Source organism: Colias philodice, chromosome 14 (genome assembly GCF_061535455.1).
Source record: "Colias philodice isolate Cphi_HAF_F1 chromosome 14, ilColPhil1 Martin Lab GWU primary, whole genome shotgun sequence".
NCBI lineage: Eukaryota > Metazoa > Arthropoda > Insecta > Lepidoptera > Pieridae > Colias > Colias philodice.
The window spans coordinates 10,410,716-10,430,673 of NC_143099.1; the positions used below are offsets into that span (position 1 = coordinate 10,410,716).

The window sequence follows — 19,958 nt, forward strand, 5'->3', positions numbered from 1 at the left end:
GAGATAAATTACCGTACTCATTTCAAATGAACGTACGAGGACGTTTTGTGTTATTGTTTTACTATGGCCAAGCCGGATATAACTTGTGTTTTAACTTTTAATTATGTTCCAGGACTTATGGTTATCACTTGAGAGTTGAGATACAGATGAGATACAGAAGCCGCTGTTCGCAGCTGGAAAAACTCGTTGAGCTATCGAATCCTATGTAAATCACAATAATACTCGACAATGATTGCTATGAAGCGAAAAGTACAAGCAATTGCTAGACTACTATTGTGTCCTATGTACGTGTAAGAATAGTACCAAAGCCAAATTTAGATGACCGTGTTAGCGGTAATGGAAACTAATTATGATAATCGACTGCCACTTGTCTGTACGGGTCTTCTGTGACTTAGTCTGACAACTGGGCAGATAATAATACAATCGAATGCCACTTGTCTGTTCGGGTCTTCTGTGACTTAAGTCTGGCAACTGGGCAGATAATAATACAATCGGATGCCACTTGTCTGTTCGGGTCTTCTGTGACTTAGTCTGACAACTGGGCAGATAATAATACAATCGGATGCCACTTGTCTGTTCGGGTCTTCTGTGACTTAGTCTGACAACTGGGCAGATAATAATACAATCGGATGCCACTTGTCTGTTCGGGTCTTCTGTGACTTAGGCTTGCAACTGGGCAGATAATAATGGAATTGAATGCCACTTGTCTGTACGGGTTTTCTGTGACTTAGTCTCACAACTGGGCGGAAAATAATAATAACCTGATTGTCACTTGTCAGTATGATAATGTACTACTTATAACAAGTTTGAATGTTACCAGCTGCAGTGAATTATATCATTGATATTTTGAGTTTTGAATTACCGCTCAGAGCACGAGCTTTTTTCAGAATGGCCGTGTTAGCGCGTTTAATTTAAAGATAAAATTATATTTTAAAAGTAAATCAATTGACGAACTTAATTAATTATTTTAATAATAATCAAATGGATAAAAGTATTAATAATCATTTAATTATCAAATAATAATAATATTACATGTCATATTCAAAATAACGATCAAAACAACACAAATAACACCTGCGCTGACTCACACAGTCACGCCACTCGAATAGTTGTCCTATAAATAACGGTCGTCTGCAGTTGCGAGTCATTCTTGTACCGACTTTGGTCGAGTCAAGATGTCTTAAAAGTATTATATCAGTATTTAATTACGTAATACAACCACGCTTTAACATAAATAAAATTAAAATCTCAACAATACTAAGTAGGTAGAGTGTAGATAGGTACATTCCTACGACTAGCTGTGCCACGCGGTTTTACCCGCATTGCTCCGCTCCCGTTGGTCTTAGCGTGATGATATATAGCCTATAGCCTTCCTCCATCTATGGGCTATCTAATACCGAAAAAATTTTTCAAATCGGACCAGTAGTTCCTGAGATTAGCGCGTTCAAACAAACAAACTCTTCGTCTTTATAATATTAGATTTCACTCAATAACACTTTTTACCTCAAACTTCTAACCAAACTTACAGTTATATCAACAGGAAGAAGGATCAACTCCATACATCTATAACTATACAGTGATCACGGACACGGTAGCCGTTTGTCTGTCACGTGCGAGCCGGAATGCTTGCGATAGTATCTGAATTCTGTGCCATCTGTACTCTGTGCTTTATTTTGTTTTATGTTGAATTTTAAGGATTAGAAATGTTTAAACACGATTTATTGTAAGCAACGACTGACGTGGAAATTCTGCTAGTAATGCTAAATAATGTATGTAGAAAATTATTGTGTCACAGTAGGTACCTACTTGGCCGAGTTTTATCTTTTTTTTTGTATTCATTAGGATTGAGATTAACTCGTAAAATACTTCTATACTCCTTCCTAAGTGATTACCTGGTTGAACGACACATGCCGGTTCTTCTATACTTATTATAAAAAAAATAACCGTATTAGTACCGTTAAATTAACGCTAATTGATCGACTCTACAAGTCGAAATGTATCATTATAAATGTCATTCAAATATTCTCTTTTAAAGTAAATTCTTATTCAATAATAGTCGTTCATATAAAAAAGTAGCAATACAATTGCTTCAATATGCAAAACATACATTCAGGAATATAGCAATCTGCGCTCTTGTTGGTGACAATACGGTATAATGGGCGTGCTTTCATATCAACAATGAAGAATATTTTAAGCGCGTGCCAATAAAATAGCGTTCTATCTCCGAGATAGTCAATTGGGCCGACTCTATTATATTAAATCTGCCAATGATCAATCTCTAATATCAAACTCGACGCGATACGTGGGCTATGTTGTAAACAGTTTCAATATTGCTGGCTGCTAATTCGAACACACATTTAGAATTTTTTTTTCTCTGTAATTTTTTGATATTTTGTTAATGTATTTTGTCTACTATTCGGATAGTATTTATTGTTGTTTAGACGAATCTCTGCATTATTATCCTACGCCCATTCACATAAACACATGTCATATAATATACACTCTATTTGCGAACCGTACACTGATTTAGAACAAAACGTTTGCCACCGTCTTCCGGTCGGAGATAAGTAGATCTCAAAGTGACGTGAATATTTTATGCTCACATTTGCTAAACTCCGTACGCCGCTTGAATAACATTTGTGACTCATACTGTAACCTTTTGTTAAAGCAATCTTATTTTTATTTACGCAGCGGTCTTTGGAACTGATTGATGTGGATTGATGGGATTCAAGCGAAATGACAGATAGCGTTCACTTGTTTTGATTTTACGCGGTTATTTTATGTCTGCCAAAGACATGTCACGTGGGTTGTGTTTGAAAGGTGTTAAAGTATACAATTAATAAAACCCCGTATTATTTAGTTTCTAAAGTAAGATCATAAAAATCAACTTTTTTAAAGAGCTTTGCGTATCCTTATCCTTACTAAATATTAGCTTTGTACGGAAATTGCGCAGCTTTCTGTTGTTATTGTTAGTGCTGCAATTCTTTGCTAAATAAGTTAAATGTAAATTATAATTATAACTTTATTTTAATATTCAATATCACATGTTATAGACCAGCTTATCTATATGCGGCACGCGCTCATTGCATTGTACGATATACAATAATATAAATATCTACCTAATAATATGTGTAAAATTTCATGCATAATATCCTTTACAATAATAGTTTCTAAATTGACATATACCTCTTTAAGGTTTTCTAACAGGTTATAAATTATTTTGAGAAATTTTTAAACAGCCTTGCCAGGGCGGGTTCGAATCCCGCCTCGTAATCGTAATCGTATTTAAAATTTCTGTTAAAAAAGTTTTCATTTACAAAGCATTTGAATGCTTTAAAACTAAATATCCAACGAAATTATCTTGTTCACAACTGATACAAAATTCTATGAGAAAAGCTTAAATTCCAAGTTGCCAGATCTTGTGTTACAGTAGTGAGACAACATTTCATAGATCGTATCAGTACAACGTTTAAGTAATTGCGGGAACGACTATTGTTAGCCCACAAATTGGGCATTAGCAATAATTTATCGACTTTTAAATTAACTTGCTCAATGTTTGTGGATTGGTCAGGGATTTTCAAACTGTTACATTTGTGTGGAAATCAAGTTTGATAGATTATTTTATCAAAATCTTATTTCAACGTCTAATTATTGTTTATTCAATCCTTCTCATAAAAGATGAATTCATAATGTTATTTTGCCTTTTCTATTTACTAATTCTAAATATTATGAATGCTTAGGTTCAACAAACTCAAACTTTTATTCAAATAGACTTCTTTTAGAAGCACTTTCGAATTGTCATTATATATTTTTAACATTTACCACCGATTCGGAAAGCAGTAGCCAGTATCTATGGAGAAGAACCGGCAAGAAACTCCATAGTTGCTCTTTAAAAATCATGTCAATATACCTAACAAAATTCTTTTCTTTTTTTCTCAAACAATTAATTTTAAATGCAGATACATGTTTTACAGAAAACCTTCGAAACTCCATCGTCCTTTCTATCTTACAAAGTTTGAGAAGCATCAAGTGAGACAAGACGAATGTCAATGGTCCCTAATGATCGCGATTGTTCCTTGTCATTGAGCACGGGTTGCAGGTGCGGTCTGCATAAACAATGCGTATTGAATCTAACTATCGCGTAAACAGACAATGGTCAATGCTGACTTAATCGACTCAATTTTCATGGGTGAAAAATCAAAGAAATTGGTCATTGGCTAGGTTTGTTTGTTTGTGTTTTGTTTTTTGAGATTGTAGAGCAATATCATAGTTTTTAAAATGTAAAAAGTTAAAGGGTGAACGGAGCTTTTACCATAGGTAGATATGTTCTTTGTTTTAAGTTTTAAGGTATATCTATCTGTTTGTATTTTCTCTATTTCATAAATGCAACAAAGAACAGATAAATAACTAGAACCTTAAAAAATCTGGTGAAATTGTGTCGGCACATGACTATTGATTTTAATGTGAAACATTTGTCAGCAAGTCGCTTTTAGTGTTAAATATTTAAAGAAACCCAGATGTACTTCATTCTAAATATTTTCATATCAGAAAACTGTCTATGTACGCCTATGATATATGAATAACTTTATTCTACGAATTGTTCTGTAGTTATTAATGTCGGGTTCTCTGAAATGGCACCCGTGTATGGTAACTACCGATTTCAAAGACGTTTCACGACAAATAGACAATAACAACTAAATATAAATAAATAGATAGTATGTTAAAAGAGTCACTGTACAGTGCTTTGACATTATTATGATATTTAAATTATGTCTAATTGAATGATCTCGTGTATACGCCATTGTAATAGTGTAATATAACTTAGTATGAACACAGGCACAGAGCCTGGGTCATTAAATGTATGTAGCAAACAATGGTGGAAAATAAACGATTATTTATTTATTTATATAATATGAAGTTACATATTATGTAAAATTACAATATAACATTGACATGATTTTAAAAGAGCAACTATGGAGTTTCTTGCCGGTTTTTCTCCATAGATGCTTTCCGAATCGGTGGTAAAAGGTAAAAATATGTTTCAAAAGTGTAGTAGAAGCCTAATTGAATAAATAAATGATTGAGTTTGAGCTTAGCGGTGTATATTGCCTAACTAACAAAACGTCTCTTTACAGATTACATAATTAGTGTTCTAGCTTTGTTTAACCGCAGGCTTTTCCTCTCAGGCATCAAGATCACGCGGTGGTACAAAGCACGTGCGGCTACCACGCGGCGTATCAAAGCCGTATCGGTCATCTTGGGGCAAGGTGTAATGCTCTATGTGGGCTCCTCTGACGCGCCGACGCGCCCAAAGTGACGCATGACGCGTGGGATGCGCCTTTTTTGACGCGCTCTTACGTGACACCCGCCATCTTTGGGTGCTTTGTGATGCTATTGCATGTTAACTGTGCTTCTGATTGCTTTGAAGTGCCGCGAATTGGAGCAACTAGGAGCGAATGGTTGGTACGTGGACTTCTAAATAAAGATAATACTTGTGAACGTAGCTTCTGTGTTTGGAAATGTCCGCATGCTCTATGATTATATTTGAGTAACTATTTTTTTAAATAAAAAATATAATTCTTGTATACCCATGGTGTTTTATTTTCTATTTACCTGTTTAAATTTTTTACCAAAGAAAAATTATAAGATAAATATTGAACATTTTTGAACTTATTTGTAAAAATAATTAATATAGTTAAAAAAAGCTGAAACTAATGAAATTCTTGTATCATGTGTCACCTATCCTTAATATTTTTTAATTAATTCTGTCCATTTAGTCGATCAAAATCTAGTCTTAGGAATAGGGAGTCGGTTACATACAGGTGTAACTAATAAACGCGTGTTCAACACAAACAAACATTTATTTAAGCTATATTAAGAAACATTTTGGTAGATCGAATATTTCAAATATTTAATAAATTTTGTAATCATTTTGCACCTTTGCCAAATGCCGCGATTCATTATAATTAATGAAACATTGTGATCAATTTGTCATTCAAATTATTCGATTCCATCTATTTATAAGTTGTCGCCTATGGTTGTTGCTAACTGGATTACAGTCAAAATGAAAAAGTTAATTGGCATCTGTGTCATTTCGACATGGTAACAGATATTTATTTACTGATTTCTTGCTATTTATATATCATGCTTTGGAAGTTTGAAACAAAGGATTGAAGGGATTGATAAGCTGATATCCTGATATGGTGTAGGCAAACTTTTATATTTTGTGTTTGAAAATGGAATTCAAATTAAATATTTTTCTTTTAATTTTTTTTAATTATGCCATCGATGTATTCTGCCAGTGTTCCGAGCTGTTTCATTATTTTTTATCTATGTGACCATAACTAATATTATTTTTTTCAATTTTTTGCTGGCAGAGCTTTTGGAGAATCAGTGCAACGTTTAAACTATTGAATTCTCAACTTATTCTCGTGTTTTTCTTATATTAATAAAATAGTTTGTAATATTTTGTTACATAATATAAAACCATACTGTCATTCATTCATTATTTATCGGATAAATCTTTTGTTTTTAGTGAAATTTTATAATAAAGTTTATACGACTGTATTGAACGGCAAACACAAAAACAGAATAAAATAATGTATCTAGATTATTAGCAACCTACACGTGTTGCGAACCATAGTTCGCGTAAATAACAGAATCGAAATATAAAATCCCGTTTGACCGAACCTCATTGGCTGATAATTTCGTACAACGGTTTCGCAAAAGAGAAAATATTTACCAGAACCAATCACACGCTAGCAGTTTTTCATAACTCCACCTCTTTTCAAGTACTAATAGCTAGTAAGATTAACTTTGTTAGTCGAAAGCTCTTATGGACAAAGTAGGTTTCGTTTATATTTAGATTTGTTTATGGGTTCTAGTGTTATTGATTTTCAGATTAGGTGTACGGTTAAAGGAAAAACAATGTTTCATAAGTAATTAAAATCTGGGATTTTTATCCCTTATATACCTATGTAAAATCATTTTAATGATAAACTTATCCTGGACATCAAGAGTAATGCAGAGGGAATTGATGGAATAACCAGGGACATGTTTCTTCTAACTGTTCCTTATAGTCTTCCTGCTATAACTGCAATAATTAATAAATCTCTTTCCTCTTCACATTTCCCATCGCAATGGAAGATAGCTCTGGTGCGGCCCATACCAAAAAACAGCAATCCTACTGCTCTGAAAGATCTGAGGCCCATTAGCATCCTTCCTTACCTCTCTAAGATTTTAGAGCGAGTTGTCTATAACCAGGTCACCAAGTACTGTGAATTAAATAATATCCTACCGGAATTTCAGTCAGGATTTAGAAAACTTCGGAGTACTTGCACGGCCTTGATTGATGTTGTGGACAACTTGCTCTCTGCTCGTGACTATGGTCAACCTTCAATTCTAACTTTGCTTGATTTTTCTAGGGCTTTCGACAGTATAAATTTCTCTCTTCTCATTTCTAAGCTAAATTTCTATGGATTCGATTGTATTTCTTCATCTTGGTTCAATAGTTATCTTCAACATCGTTTTCAGAGAGTGGTTCTGCTGAAAAATGACGGAAATAGTGCCCTTTCGTCACTTGTCCCTGTGAGTAGAGGAGTCCCCCAGGGTTCCATTCTTGGGCCTCTTTTATTCATCATTTATTCGGCAGATATCACATCTTGTATAAAAAATTGTCAGTATCATCTATACGCTGATGATTTGCAAATTTATATACCTGTGGACAGAGCTCGTATAGGAGAATGTGTCCGTAACATGAACGATGACTTAGAACGCATTTCTGACTGGTCTCGCAAGAACGCACTGGTTCTAAACCCAACCAAGTCCAAATATCTTGTTGTTGGTTCTAAAAAGCAACTCTCCCACTTGGACGAAGAAGATATCAGGATTTGTGTAAACTCCATTTCTATAGAACGGGTTGCTGTTGCTCGGAACTTGGGCATCGATTTCGACACTCAGTTAAGGTTTGAAGATTATGTTACTAACCTAGTTAGTAGCTGTTTTTATCGACTCAAAGTCCTTTATAATATTCGACCTTTTCTGAGTGTCGATCTACGAATAAGGCTGTGTGAAGGCGTTGTGCTTTCCAAATTAAACTACGCTCTTCCCGTTTACGGACCATGTTTAACAGGTAAAGTACAGCGCCTCATTCAGAGGGTCCAGAATTCCTGTGCAAGATTCTGCGTTACCATTCCACCCAGATCACATGTAACTCCATTTCTAAACAGCATTAACTTTTTAAAGATGAAGGGTCGGCAAGAGTTATTATTGGCTTGTCTCTTATTCGATACAATACATACTAAGCAGCCAGGGTATCTGTATACTAAGTTGTCGTGGCGTAGGGATACTTGTAGGGGTGAACTAAGGAGTGGAACTCACGAACTATCCATTCCGCAGCATAAAACTTCAGCCTTTCGTGGGTCATTCAAATATAGTGCGACGAAATGTTGGAACAATATCCCCCCTCCAATAAAAAATCTTAAATGTAAGTCCAACTTTCGTCGCACTTACAAATCGTTCCTGCTAAAATTCCAACATTAGTAATTTAATATTCTTCGACAATACCTAATACCTATAATTATACGTATCCAAAATTATATTATATTATATTGTTATTACTTATTGCTTGCTTATATCGACTTCATTTCAAGGTTAACACATAGATATTATATACTACCCATAAACTTGACCAAAAATATTGTCTCCTATATATATGTATATATATATATATATATATATATATATATATATATATATATATAACTTATCCTTTATATTTATTGTATATCTATTTATTATTATTTATCTTATTTCATACTCCTTCCATCTTAGAGGCGCAAACTAGTCATGTGGGTATCTGGCAGAATTACCAGCGTTGTGGAGTTTGCCTCTGCAACATTATGCTGAGCCAGGGCCTTTTTGCAGCTACAATGCAAGTTTGATATAATTAATGTTAGTTATAATTCGATTGTTATCATATATTTTATTTTTGTAATTTTATGTATTTTTTGATGGTGTCGAATGTATAAGCTTATCATTGTGTTGTTTGGTTGCAATAAATCTTTTTTTTGTATTGTATTGTATTGTATTGATAAGCCTGTTTTCACGTGAAATGTAAACAAATTTTTTAAGTGGCAATGGTGCGGATGCTTAAATTAATTTTTATTCGCAATACCTATATTTAAACCACGCCATTGGACATGATATAGAGTTGGATAATAAACAATATAATATTTTAGTTAATCAGAAAAACTTACAAGGTTAGTCGATTAATAGAAAAAAATTTAGAGAATACGATTACTTCTATGAAGGTACTTAAGTTCTGAAATATAGTATAGAGTTTCTATCACAACTGTGCTTTGAGTGTAAAAGACAAGAAATCTATACTAATATTATAAAGCTGAAGAGTTTGTTTGTTTGTTTGAACGCGCTAATCTCAGAAACTACTGGTCCGATTTGAAAAATTCTTTCAGTGTTGGATAGCCCATTTATCGAGGAAGGCTAAGACGAACAGGAGCAAAGCAATGTTGGTGAAACCGCCGGAAACAGCTACTTCAAAATTCAAGACATTCTATTCACTTTAAATTTTTCAATTCTATTCACTTTATCTGACCAATGGGAAGGAGGACCGAAACGATCTGAGAAAGATTAAACACAGGACTGACATCTTTACACGTGAAAATTAGATAAAATCTAGTCTCTAATATTTTTTATGACCAAAATCTGGACTGAAACTCTGTAGATCAGTAGTTGAACACGTTCACTAAGAGACTGGCAGGGTAGTCCAATAATTAGTAATATTAAGTACTTTAAAGTAGCATCGGATCGATTTATGATATGATTTTTGTGTCAGCTGATATTTAGGAGGCTAGGGTATATGATAAGTCTATAATGTGGCATCAAATGATCACGTGATAGATTCATTCAGTACAGAAATTTGGCATAAAGAAAGGTTGTAACCGATTACATATATCTCGAATGAAGATCTAGGTAAAGACAGCTTAAATATTTATCTTCTACTTTGACAAAAATTCTTATATATCTAGGAGATTCATATTAGTAAAAGAGAAAAGTAAGTCAATTCTACGCTGCTGCCGGTAGTTCTTAGAAGAAGGCACGTGGATGTCTGTAAATTTTATGTAATAAATAGACTTTATATTGCCGCTAAGGTAAGAAAAGTTTTAACAAACTAAAAGTCTAATTGTCTATCTGTCTGTTACATTGCTTTAGTTAGCGATTTTTCTATAGAAAAAGTTCCCAGTTTAATACATGGGTTACTGGTACGTCATATCATAAAATAGGTCTCAATCATTGAGATAATATTACTACGTATGGAGGAGACACCACGAACAAAATCTGTGCGCCATTTTTTTGCTCTAAATAAGTTTTAAAAATTATTATCTAGTTAGGTACTTACCGATGAAAGTTATTCCTTTGCACTTCTCCGTATTATTTGTATTATTTGTGCAATATCGTAACACACACGAAGGCATATTTGATGCGTTTCACTTTAAAACCATTGAAAAAAACCGCTCAACATAAGTGATGTAGGCGGTGTCTTCTCCATCATGTATATCTCAATGGTCTCAATAAGAATATTTTTTCAACATTTTTTACTGCTGCTCTATTCCTATTGGGCATAGCGTGATATTTATATATATTAGGAAATTGAAACGAAAATAATTTTTTAATTAGAATTAGTAAGTTTAATTAGTAAGTTCTAATTAGAATGATGATATTAGTTAACTATAATATGTTGTATGAAATTAGAAGAATTCTATATTTACTCTTATCGAAAGGATAAAACAAGATTCACTCGACTTTCTTTAATAAAAATCCCAAATATATTCAAAGTGATGTGGCCGTATGTTTGGTTATAAGAAACGTAAGGAAAATATCCAATACGTTATCCTTGCTAAAAGGGCATCAATTTATCCAGTTATCCTTAAAATAGTTCGGTTTCTATGGAAACTATGGGACAAGTTCTTTGTTTATTGTTTATCCCTATTAATAAATATATATTAGTCATGTAATACACATGTACGTTCATGTAAGGTAGGTTAGTTTAGTCACGTAAAATTATAGTTTTGGTAATATTGAAAAAGTAAATAGCAACTGTTGATTTCTGTTAATCAAATTACTCTTCTATAATGACTTGCTTTTTTGTTTAAAGTTTTACCATCCTTTATAACCATTGTCAAGTCCAAATAGAAAATTGCAATCAAATACAGATAAAATTACTAACAAATGTATACGACCATACATTTTAAAATAAAACGAAATTACGTGTATTTACAGGCTGTGTAATTCTTAATCGTGAATTAAAATAGAGGCGATTATAACTATTCAGAGAATCTACTTTGTTACCTAAAATTTTTATAGAATTAAGCAAATTTGTTGCGTTCAATGTTCATATTGCATCACCAATATAATAATTAGTAACTTAGAGTTGGATAAATATATTCTGAACTTACTTATACTTACTTTAAAAATAGCAAATCGAGGTAGAGTCTGAGTGTCTTAAAGTGGCACTTTAGATTTGATACCATTAATTTACAACTTAGTGTTTATACTGCCAATAATAATCTGTTGATCTATATCTGTATATAATAACTTTGATTTTATTTTATATTACATTATGATTAATCTAGTTGCATCATACAGTGCTGAGCAGATACCATACCTACGGCAGACACAGATCAACGTCCGGTGCGATAAGGATATGTGGAATGCTGACCAGAGTTTGTAAATGCTTGTTCAGGTTGGTGTTAATGAATGTTTCATAGTAATGCGTAAGTTCAGAATTTAAGTGGCAGATTATCATTATAGGTATATTAATATCAATTGACTACCTAAGGGATATTCAGCCGCTTCATCCTACAAATCACTACATAGTATAAAACAAAGTCGTTTTCTCTGTCTTTACGTATGCTTAAATCTTTAAAACTACGCAACCGATTTTAATGCGGTCTTTTTTAATAGATAGAGTTATTCAAGAGGAAGGTTTTAGTATATAATTTATCAGGTTTTAGACAAGGCAGAAAGTTAGTATATTATAAATGCGAAAGTTGTGAGGATGGATGTATGGATGTTTGTTATTCTTTCATGCAAATACTACTGAACTGATTACAATGATATTTAGTATGTAGGTAGCTGAAGTCTCAGAATAAGACATAGGCTACTTTATCCCGGGAAGACCACAGGAACGGGAACTATGCGGTTTCTTCTTTTAAAATACAGGCTGAAATCTAGTTTAACAAGTTCCTTATTGTTTCGAGAAGCTATTACAATTGTAGAGATGGTTTTTTTGTCAGTAGGTACTTCGAATATATTGCAATTTTAAGCTTAAATATGTTTTGCATGAATGTTATGATGAAATCTCTAAAAATATTCATTTAAAAATATATTAATGTAATTTGCTTTATGTCTAATATTTATTTACTGAAATTGAAAGATATGAAACAAATATATCTACACTAATATTATAAGGAGGAAAATTTTGTTTGTTTGTTTGTTTGATTGTAATGAATAGGCTCATAAACTACTGGACCGATTTTGATGAAAGTTGGCACAGGTAATCTTTAGACCCTGAGAAAGAACATAGGCTACCTTTTATTGCAAAATATGTACCACGGGCGAAGCCGGGGCGGACCGGGGCGGCGGTATGACTACCACTAAAAAAACTAAATGCCTTATCTTATATATAAAATTCTCGTGTCACAATGTTAGTCTGCATACTCCTCCGAAACGGGTGGACCGATTCTCATGAAATTTTCTGTGCATATCGGGTAAGTCTGAGAATCGGCCAACATCTATTTTTCATATGTACCACGGGCGAAGCCGGGGCGGACCGCTAGTAGGTATATATCATTTTTAAACTGGTTCCAAACCGAATCAAAACATTGACTGTAGGAAGTCCGGAGGTCTTACGAAGTCTCATTTAAAGGATTGGTTTCAAGTTTCAACCGTACAGTGTATTTCGATTCACGATCAATGAGCTTTCACCTCAGGCCGACATTACTCTGACGAGGAGCATCTTACTGAAAAGTACCTACGTGAGAACCTTTATGGATACCTTAAAAAGCTCTATAAGTAATTTAGAATTCAATCTTTTATCATTTACTAGCTTTCCGCTAGATACAATACCTAGGATTTATTATTATATTATAATTTTATCATAATATACACAACTAGCTATCCGACCGCGGCTTCGCCCGCTTTGTCTATAACCTAATAAATTATATACTAAAACCTTCCTCTTGAATCACTCTATCTATTACAAAAAACCGCATCAAAATCCGTTGCGTATAGTTTTAAAGATTTAAGCATACATAGGGACATAGGGACAGAAAAAGCGACTTTGTTTTATACTATGTAGTGATTGAGATAAAAATGAATATGTCATGAAACAAACTATTAAAAATTATTGCTATATTATGTAGTGGTAAACTGCTAATTTTGAATTTTTGACTACTGCAGAATACTTTATTCTTGCATTTTCTTTATTAACCGACTTCAAAAAAAAGGAGGAGGTTTTCAATTGTTTTTTTTTATGTATGTACACCGATTACTCCGTGGTTTCTGAACCGATTTACGTGATTCTTTTTTTGTTCGATGCGGGATGGTGTCGAATTGGTCCCATAAAAATTTTTTTCGGATAGGCCCAGTAGTTTTTATTTTATGAGCATTTTTGTCTGTATTTGTAAATGTTGCAAGTGCAAGTTTGAAGTCGGTTGTTTTTAACGCAGTTATTGACTTGTGTATATTATTATTCAAATGGCCATTTTCATCGCTTCCAGTTATGTTCAGCTTATCTGTCAGTTAACCTGATATGTCATAGCAAATGTATAAAAAAATCAATTAAAAGGCGATCAGGAACTTTTCAGTAAGTGCAAAAAATGACCTTTACAATTGCTAATTTTAGCCCCGTATTCATGGGAAACATTTATTGAGCAAGAAAGTTGAATCAAGAAGCTGCAAAGTGCTGGCCACATTGCGTGTTACAGAGTTGTTGTGAATTACGTGTTCAAATGTCCAAAGAATGTCCTCGTTAAAAGGGTGCTAGTCGCTCTTGAAAGAAATCTTTGAAGAATAAATTAGAACAGTTACCAGCGTAATACATTTTCATTTTGAGATTTTGTTATGATTAGGTACTCATGTTGCAAACCATATAAAAATAACTTAAAGATGTTGACTTGATGATGATTTTATACTTTTGTAATACTACTGTTTTGATGATACCTAGCGCATTTCGCATAAAAAAAGGTTTATTTTTTAATGCCAAACGCGCTCATACAGAAGTTTGCCTTAAAATATTAAGATTTGGACACTTATTTTTAGGATGTGCGTGTGATGTATTTTTTATAATTTTGATCCTGTCTTAGTTTGTTTATTTCAGATATAGTCCTGTCCATTTTCAATACTCTAGTCCAAGTACCGCTCCGTAGATGAATATTTATTAGTATAGAGAAACATTTACATTTTAATTGGTAGAGTCAGTGTTATCAAGAGAGAGAATATACAATTTCAAAGGGATTTCTATCGATGGTAAAATTTGTGTTATTTCTCTGTATTTTCTATAGAACAAAAATGAATAGCCAAATCTGTTGCTTAGTGTAAATCTCGAGTATGGCTCGACCCTTTCTGCTTATTTTTTTACGTTTTTGTTGAGACACAAGGTTCTTATGGAGCGAATCACGAAAAAGGGTCAAGGGCAAAACAACGTCTGTTGGGGCAGCTAGGTCAATAAATAAATATTATACCTTTAGGTGTTTTCGTACAAATTCTTCCTTGAGGTAGGAATTAGGATAACACTAACCTCGTTAAGGTGATAATGATAAACGGTATAATGATGTTTTCCTTATCTAATGAGGCATCTTTTCCTGTCACATACGCTGTAGAACTGGTTTCAGTTGTATTGTTTAATAAGGTCTTAATTCGAGTATCAATGCATAACACGTGGTTTTTTGTGGCGCGTATTTTCTTCCATGTAGCGTTTAGCTGATCGCGATAAATTTTTATGAAACTGAATTTATTAAATAACATAATCTTGTAACTTTTATGAAGGTACACATATACACTATATTATGTTAAGCATACCCATAACCAGTTTGCATTCATCCGTCATTCTTATTCTAGTTCTATAGCTATATTGGTCCTGTTTGATAACAGCAGCAGACTATGGGAGGTGTAGCGGCGGCTCACCGTGAGTAGCCGGCGTGAAGTAGAGCGCGAACAGGTCGTCGACGGAGGTGGAGGGCGCGGGCGGCGCCGGCGACTGCACGTAGGGCTGCGGCTGCGCGAGCGGCGGCGGCGGGCCCCCGTAGTGCAGCCCGCTCGGCCCGGCCTCCACCAACAGCTGCATGTGCGAGATGTCGACAAACTCGTCGCCGTCCCGCCCCAACTCCTCGTCCTCCGGCCGGCGCATCGCGATCGCACAGAGCATCGCACGAGCGCATCCCCGCACTTGGCACACCACCATACGCACAGCCACACGCACACTTGACGATAATTGACGCGATCACAGATTATGACTATCTCTACTGTTAAATGAACACAGGTTTCGCACGCGCGTCGCGTCGCGCGGGTCACGCCGCATTGAGAGCTCGGGGCGGCCGCCCCCGTGCGATGCGCGTTATCAATGGACGGCTCGAGCAGCCCGCGTTCGGCGTTCATTCAGCCGGCTGCGTTAATGGCGCGCGAGGGCCTCGCTCGGTTCGCCGGTCGCCCACGTGCGCGGGAAAATGGCGCGAGGTACGAGCGTGAAAAGCGCGGGACGCACAATGAGGATAGCAGTTCGCGAGCGCGTGGGCACGGAGGCTCGCCGAGCGTCATCTACCACTTTCACCGCTGAATCACTCCCGCCTTCGTGCTATACCGTTTTGGTGATGCCACAATTAGCCCGTGACGTCGCCGGCCCGGTCAGATAGCAGAGAAGTTACGTCCGATGCTTGGGCTAAAAATAACATTGATCATATTCGAATCTACGTAACGCGACGATGCAGTACATCGTATTTCTATTTTTATAATGACATATTGACGTATGTATTTACGTAGGCATCGACTCATCAATTATGTTCGTAACGGCTTTTTCATTATGTATGCCGTATGGACGTGTTTAATTCTAGAACAATTCAGAATGGAATTCCAAAGATAAACTAGCAGGTTCGTATGATGTAGCACTCCTACCTACGGCTAAGATTTACGTATAAGAATCAAGTTCAATGGTCGACCTAGCCCACGTCATTTGATATTTCAATATGATTCCATTAAACACCAATTAATTATTTCTCTTTGTTATCGCTATAATTCTTCCCCACGTCCAATACACGGGTACTGTAAGACCGAAATAAGGAAAGGTCGTGAGCCGCCACCGCCGTTGTCATGACAACCACCTGTTGATCTCCGAACCTCCGAATCGTCTAAATGTCAAAGTGCAAGTGAGTAGGCTGGGAAATTGGGCAGCTTAAGATAAGGTGTGAGTGCACCTTAGCGGCGTTATTATTTGATAAACCGTATATACGAGGAAAAGCTCGCTTGAAAATATGACACAAAATAAATGTATGATATAACAGGTAAAACTAATAACATGAATGTTACTTATATTGTTTATTTATTTAATGTTTATTTGCTTCTCCGTCCTTCATTTCTCAATATTACTTATTTATAGAAAAATCTTCGTGTAGTAAACAACACAAAAATAGAATTTTTGTTTGATTTAAATTAAATAAAGAAATTCTGAATTATTAAGATTCTCTTCTGATGATATTCGGGGTGTAAGTTGTAAATTCTATACTTCTATAAAGTTGTTGTTGTTTTTCAGCACTTTCACAAAAACTGTCATGTTATTTTCAAAGATAAATAGTAAAAATGTACTCATAATGTACTTATCAGTTAACGTTTTCATAATCGACAACACATAAAATTAATGAAATACTCGCCACATCTGAAAGAATCTATTTTCATTGACACGCAGGTTAATAAATGTCACATTTTTTATATTTATTTTAAAGCTCTTTCTCTAACTGTCCCAGGATAAAAACGATATAAAATATAGTCTATTTTACTTCCTAATAGTGTCGTTTTCTATTAGTGACAAAATCATTCAAATCGGTCCAGTACTTTTAGAACCTACTCAATACAAACAAACAAACTGGTTGCCTGGAAGAGATCACTCATAAGTGATTAAGCTGCCTTCTGTGCTGCATCTTCCTTTAGAAAAAGTTTTTTTTTGTATCTTATTGCTAGCACAATTAAGTGTTCAAATAAATGGATAAACAAACACAAAAAGGCTTTCCTCTTTCCTCTTATAATATTATTATTAGTGTAGATATCAATCAGCCGCCCACTCTGTGATTGACTAGCCCACTAGCCCACTAGGCACTATTGGACTGTTTGATTCAGTTACAAAGTTCATATGTCAGTATTGTGAAAATTGTGGAAATCATTCGCGCCGCCCACGGGTTTCCGGCGCCTACGAATGTGATTGCTAAGTAGGGCTGCGGGCTTTGAGATATTAATTATTGCGTACGTGATTAATTTCTTTAAGCCCTACGTGGGAAATTGGTACATATTTGATGTATATATTGCTGTTTGTGAGCAAATTATTTTCTGTTCAATTTGTAAGCTTTTTATCATTACAGTTACATGTACAATGTATTCAGTATTTTATATAATTAAGAATAAATCTTAAAAGCATCACGTTTTATTCGTATATTTTATCTCATAAGTTCTTTCACCCACGGCGGATTCCCTGAAACGTGGGCAGCTTTCTTCAAATACACTCTCAAGACATTAAAATTAATTAAATGAAAACATTTCATCGACCATTTATTGATTAAAGGATATTTTTAGAACATCTGCAATTTTAGATTTTAAATCATACAGTCTATCTCAAAAGGTATTTAGCCCTAGGCAGCCCTAGCTAGAAGCCTTTAAACAAATGTTTAACATTATGTGGGTTTCATTTGGCGAAACAATTGTTAAAAATGTTATGTTAGATCACGTTACGCGAAATGGCGTAGGAGTATTTACTTCTCGAAATCGTTATGAGTTTAATATTTAAGTAGATTAAGTAAACGAACTTTACAACAACGCCCGCACATTGTCGCGTACTGTTTTAAACGTTTCGTTATTTATTGTTCACTTTTAGCTGAAGGTAAATGGGGAAATTTATAATAGAGGTAGGTATATAAGGATATAAGGAAAGTTAAAAGTGGTTATTTGTAGACGATGTTCTTTGAATTGCAGTAAGCAAAAGCAAAGAATTTTCTAAGCAGGGTGAGAATAAGCACTTCTATGTAAGATTGTTAATTTATAATTGCTATTGTTTATGCCTTTTTGCATTTATGAATGAAGCTTACACTTTGCTTTACTGAATCTTCGTAAAATGCCCTAACAGTTTTCTGGAATAAGTGAAAAGATTTTTCTTTAATTTTATTAAATTAGACATGAGTAACAATATAATATGTTTTCGCATTATGACTAAAGAATACTAGAAAGATAACTTTTTAATCTTTAGTTTGAAGAAATTAAAGTAAACAATATATATTTCAATCAAAAGACACATAACAAGTTATGCCTACAACGTTCCTAATAATAATTCAACAGGTAGGTATAACTTCCGAGCCGCTGCTACAGCAAAAGCCAGATAAACACAGTGAGTAACCAATTGACCAAAAATATACTGATAAAATTAACATTCTAATAAGGCCAGGTTCGATAATCAGCATGTTGTTTCTGCGGGGGCGAGTAGGAAGGCTTTATATGGAGCGGGGCGCGTCACCGCCGAAATTATACTCTGATCACTTGATCAGTTAGATATACTTACATGTACTTTTAAGGACATCGGAATAGAAAACTCGTGTCATAAAATTAAACTGTTTTTAATATAGTGTTAACTGTGTCGAGATAAACATTCAATTTGAAACAGTTCTGTGTGGATTTCGATTAGTAGAGCGTCGGGTTGTTAGTCGCATCATTTTATAATTTTCTATTTCAATGAGCAGTTTTAATAATAAATATGTGTAATAAAGAGACTATAAAGATTTGAATTATCATTTCTTAAAAAATGTTTAACGCTTCGTGTTTTCTTTAGCCGAAATCTGCAAATTATGCGAAATACCTACCCATTAGAATTTTGTTTTAATTCCCATTTTTTATATCCCATTTTCTTGGAACTTTTCTTTAAATAGAGCATTAGGTAATACAAACATAATGTTATTACCGTGGGATTTTAACAACTATCATCGCATAGTCCCATTATGATCCAGAACGATAGATATGTGATTTTAAACATGACACATCTATAAACAAAACAAAAAATTTTCACATATTCTCGATTCTACAGCCTCATGATTAAAAATACACATATTATGCCGACACAATACATTATCTACATTAACCGTCGACTTTTCAAACAGTTTAATTGCTACATTCAAAGCCGAGTCGCGAACTGAAGAAAAACGACGCTTTCAAAGCAAACATGCATTACATTACATTACACAGATGTATTTTGTACAAGGCTTGAATGTGCTGAATAATGTGGCCGTTTAATTATGTGTTGAGACGTAATTAACAAATAGCCGGTTATGATTACTCAGCCGTGACAAGCTTGCTTAACTGCACGCGCTGTAGCTTTTGTTATACAATTATGTCTCGACTTCATACATTGAATACTTTTATTTCACAAGGTATATTATGCTTATGTACTGTTAATGGTGTCGCTTGCATACACTCTATATTTTTGTGATATAAAATTTAGTGTCGTATAATATTATGTTCTCCATTTTTTGTTATCAATAATACAATACAATACAAAAAAGATTTATTGCAACCAAACAACACAATGATATGTAATGTTTTATAATGTAAAAAAACATTATAAGACACAATAAAAAAGATACAAAAAAAAAACAAAAATAAAATAGCATAAGATAACATTCGAAATTACAACACTT

At 34.3% G+C, this 19,958-nt stretch overlaps 2 protein-coding genes across 2 annotated transcripts in view; one reads left to right on the forward strand and one right to left on the reverse strand.

Annotated features, from left to right (window-relative positions):
- Window positions 1–15,668, reverse strand: part of sr (zinc finger domain-containing protein striped) — a 42,286-nt gene extending 26,618 nt beyond the window's left edge. The window contains exon 1 of the mRNA XM_089703193.1: window positions 15,205–15,668. Within this exon, the coding sequence (XP_089559319.1) occupies window positions 15,205–15,481 (277 nt within the window). The 5' untranslated portion in view covers window positions 15,482–15,668. The remainder of the gene's footprint in view (window positions 1–15,204) is intronic.
- LOC149483031 (protein TAPT1 homolog) overlaps window positions 1–19,958 on the forward strand; it is an 87,342-nt gene that overhangs the window by 57,919 nt on the left and 9,465 nt on the right. The gene's annotated exons all lie outside the window — the stretch shown is intronic.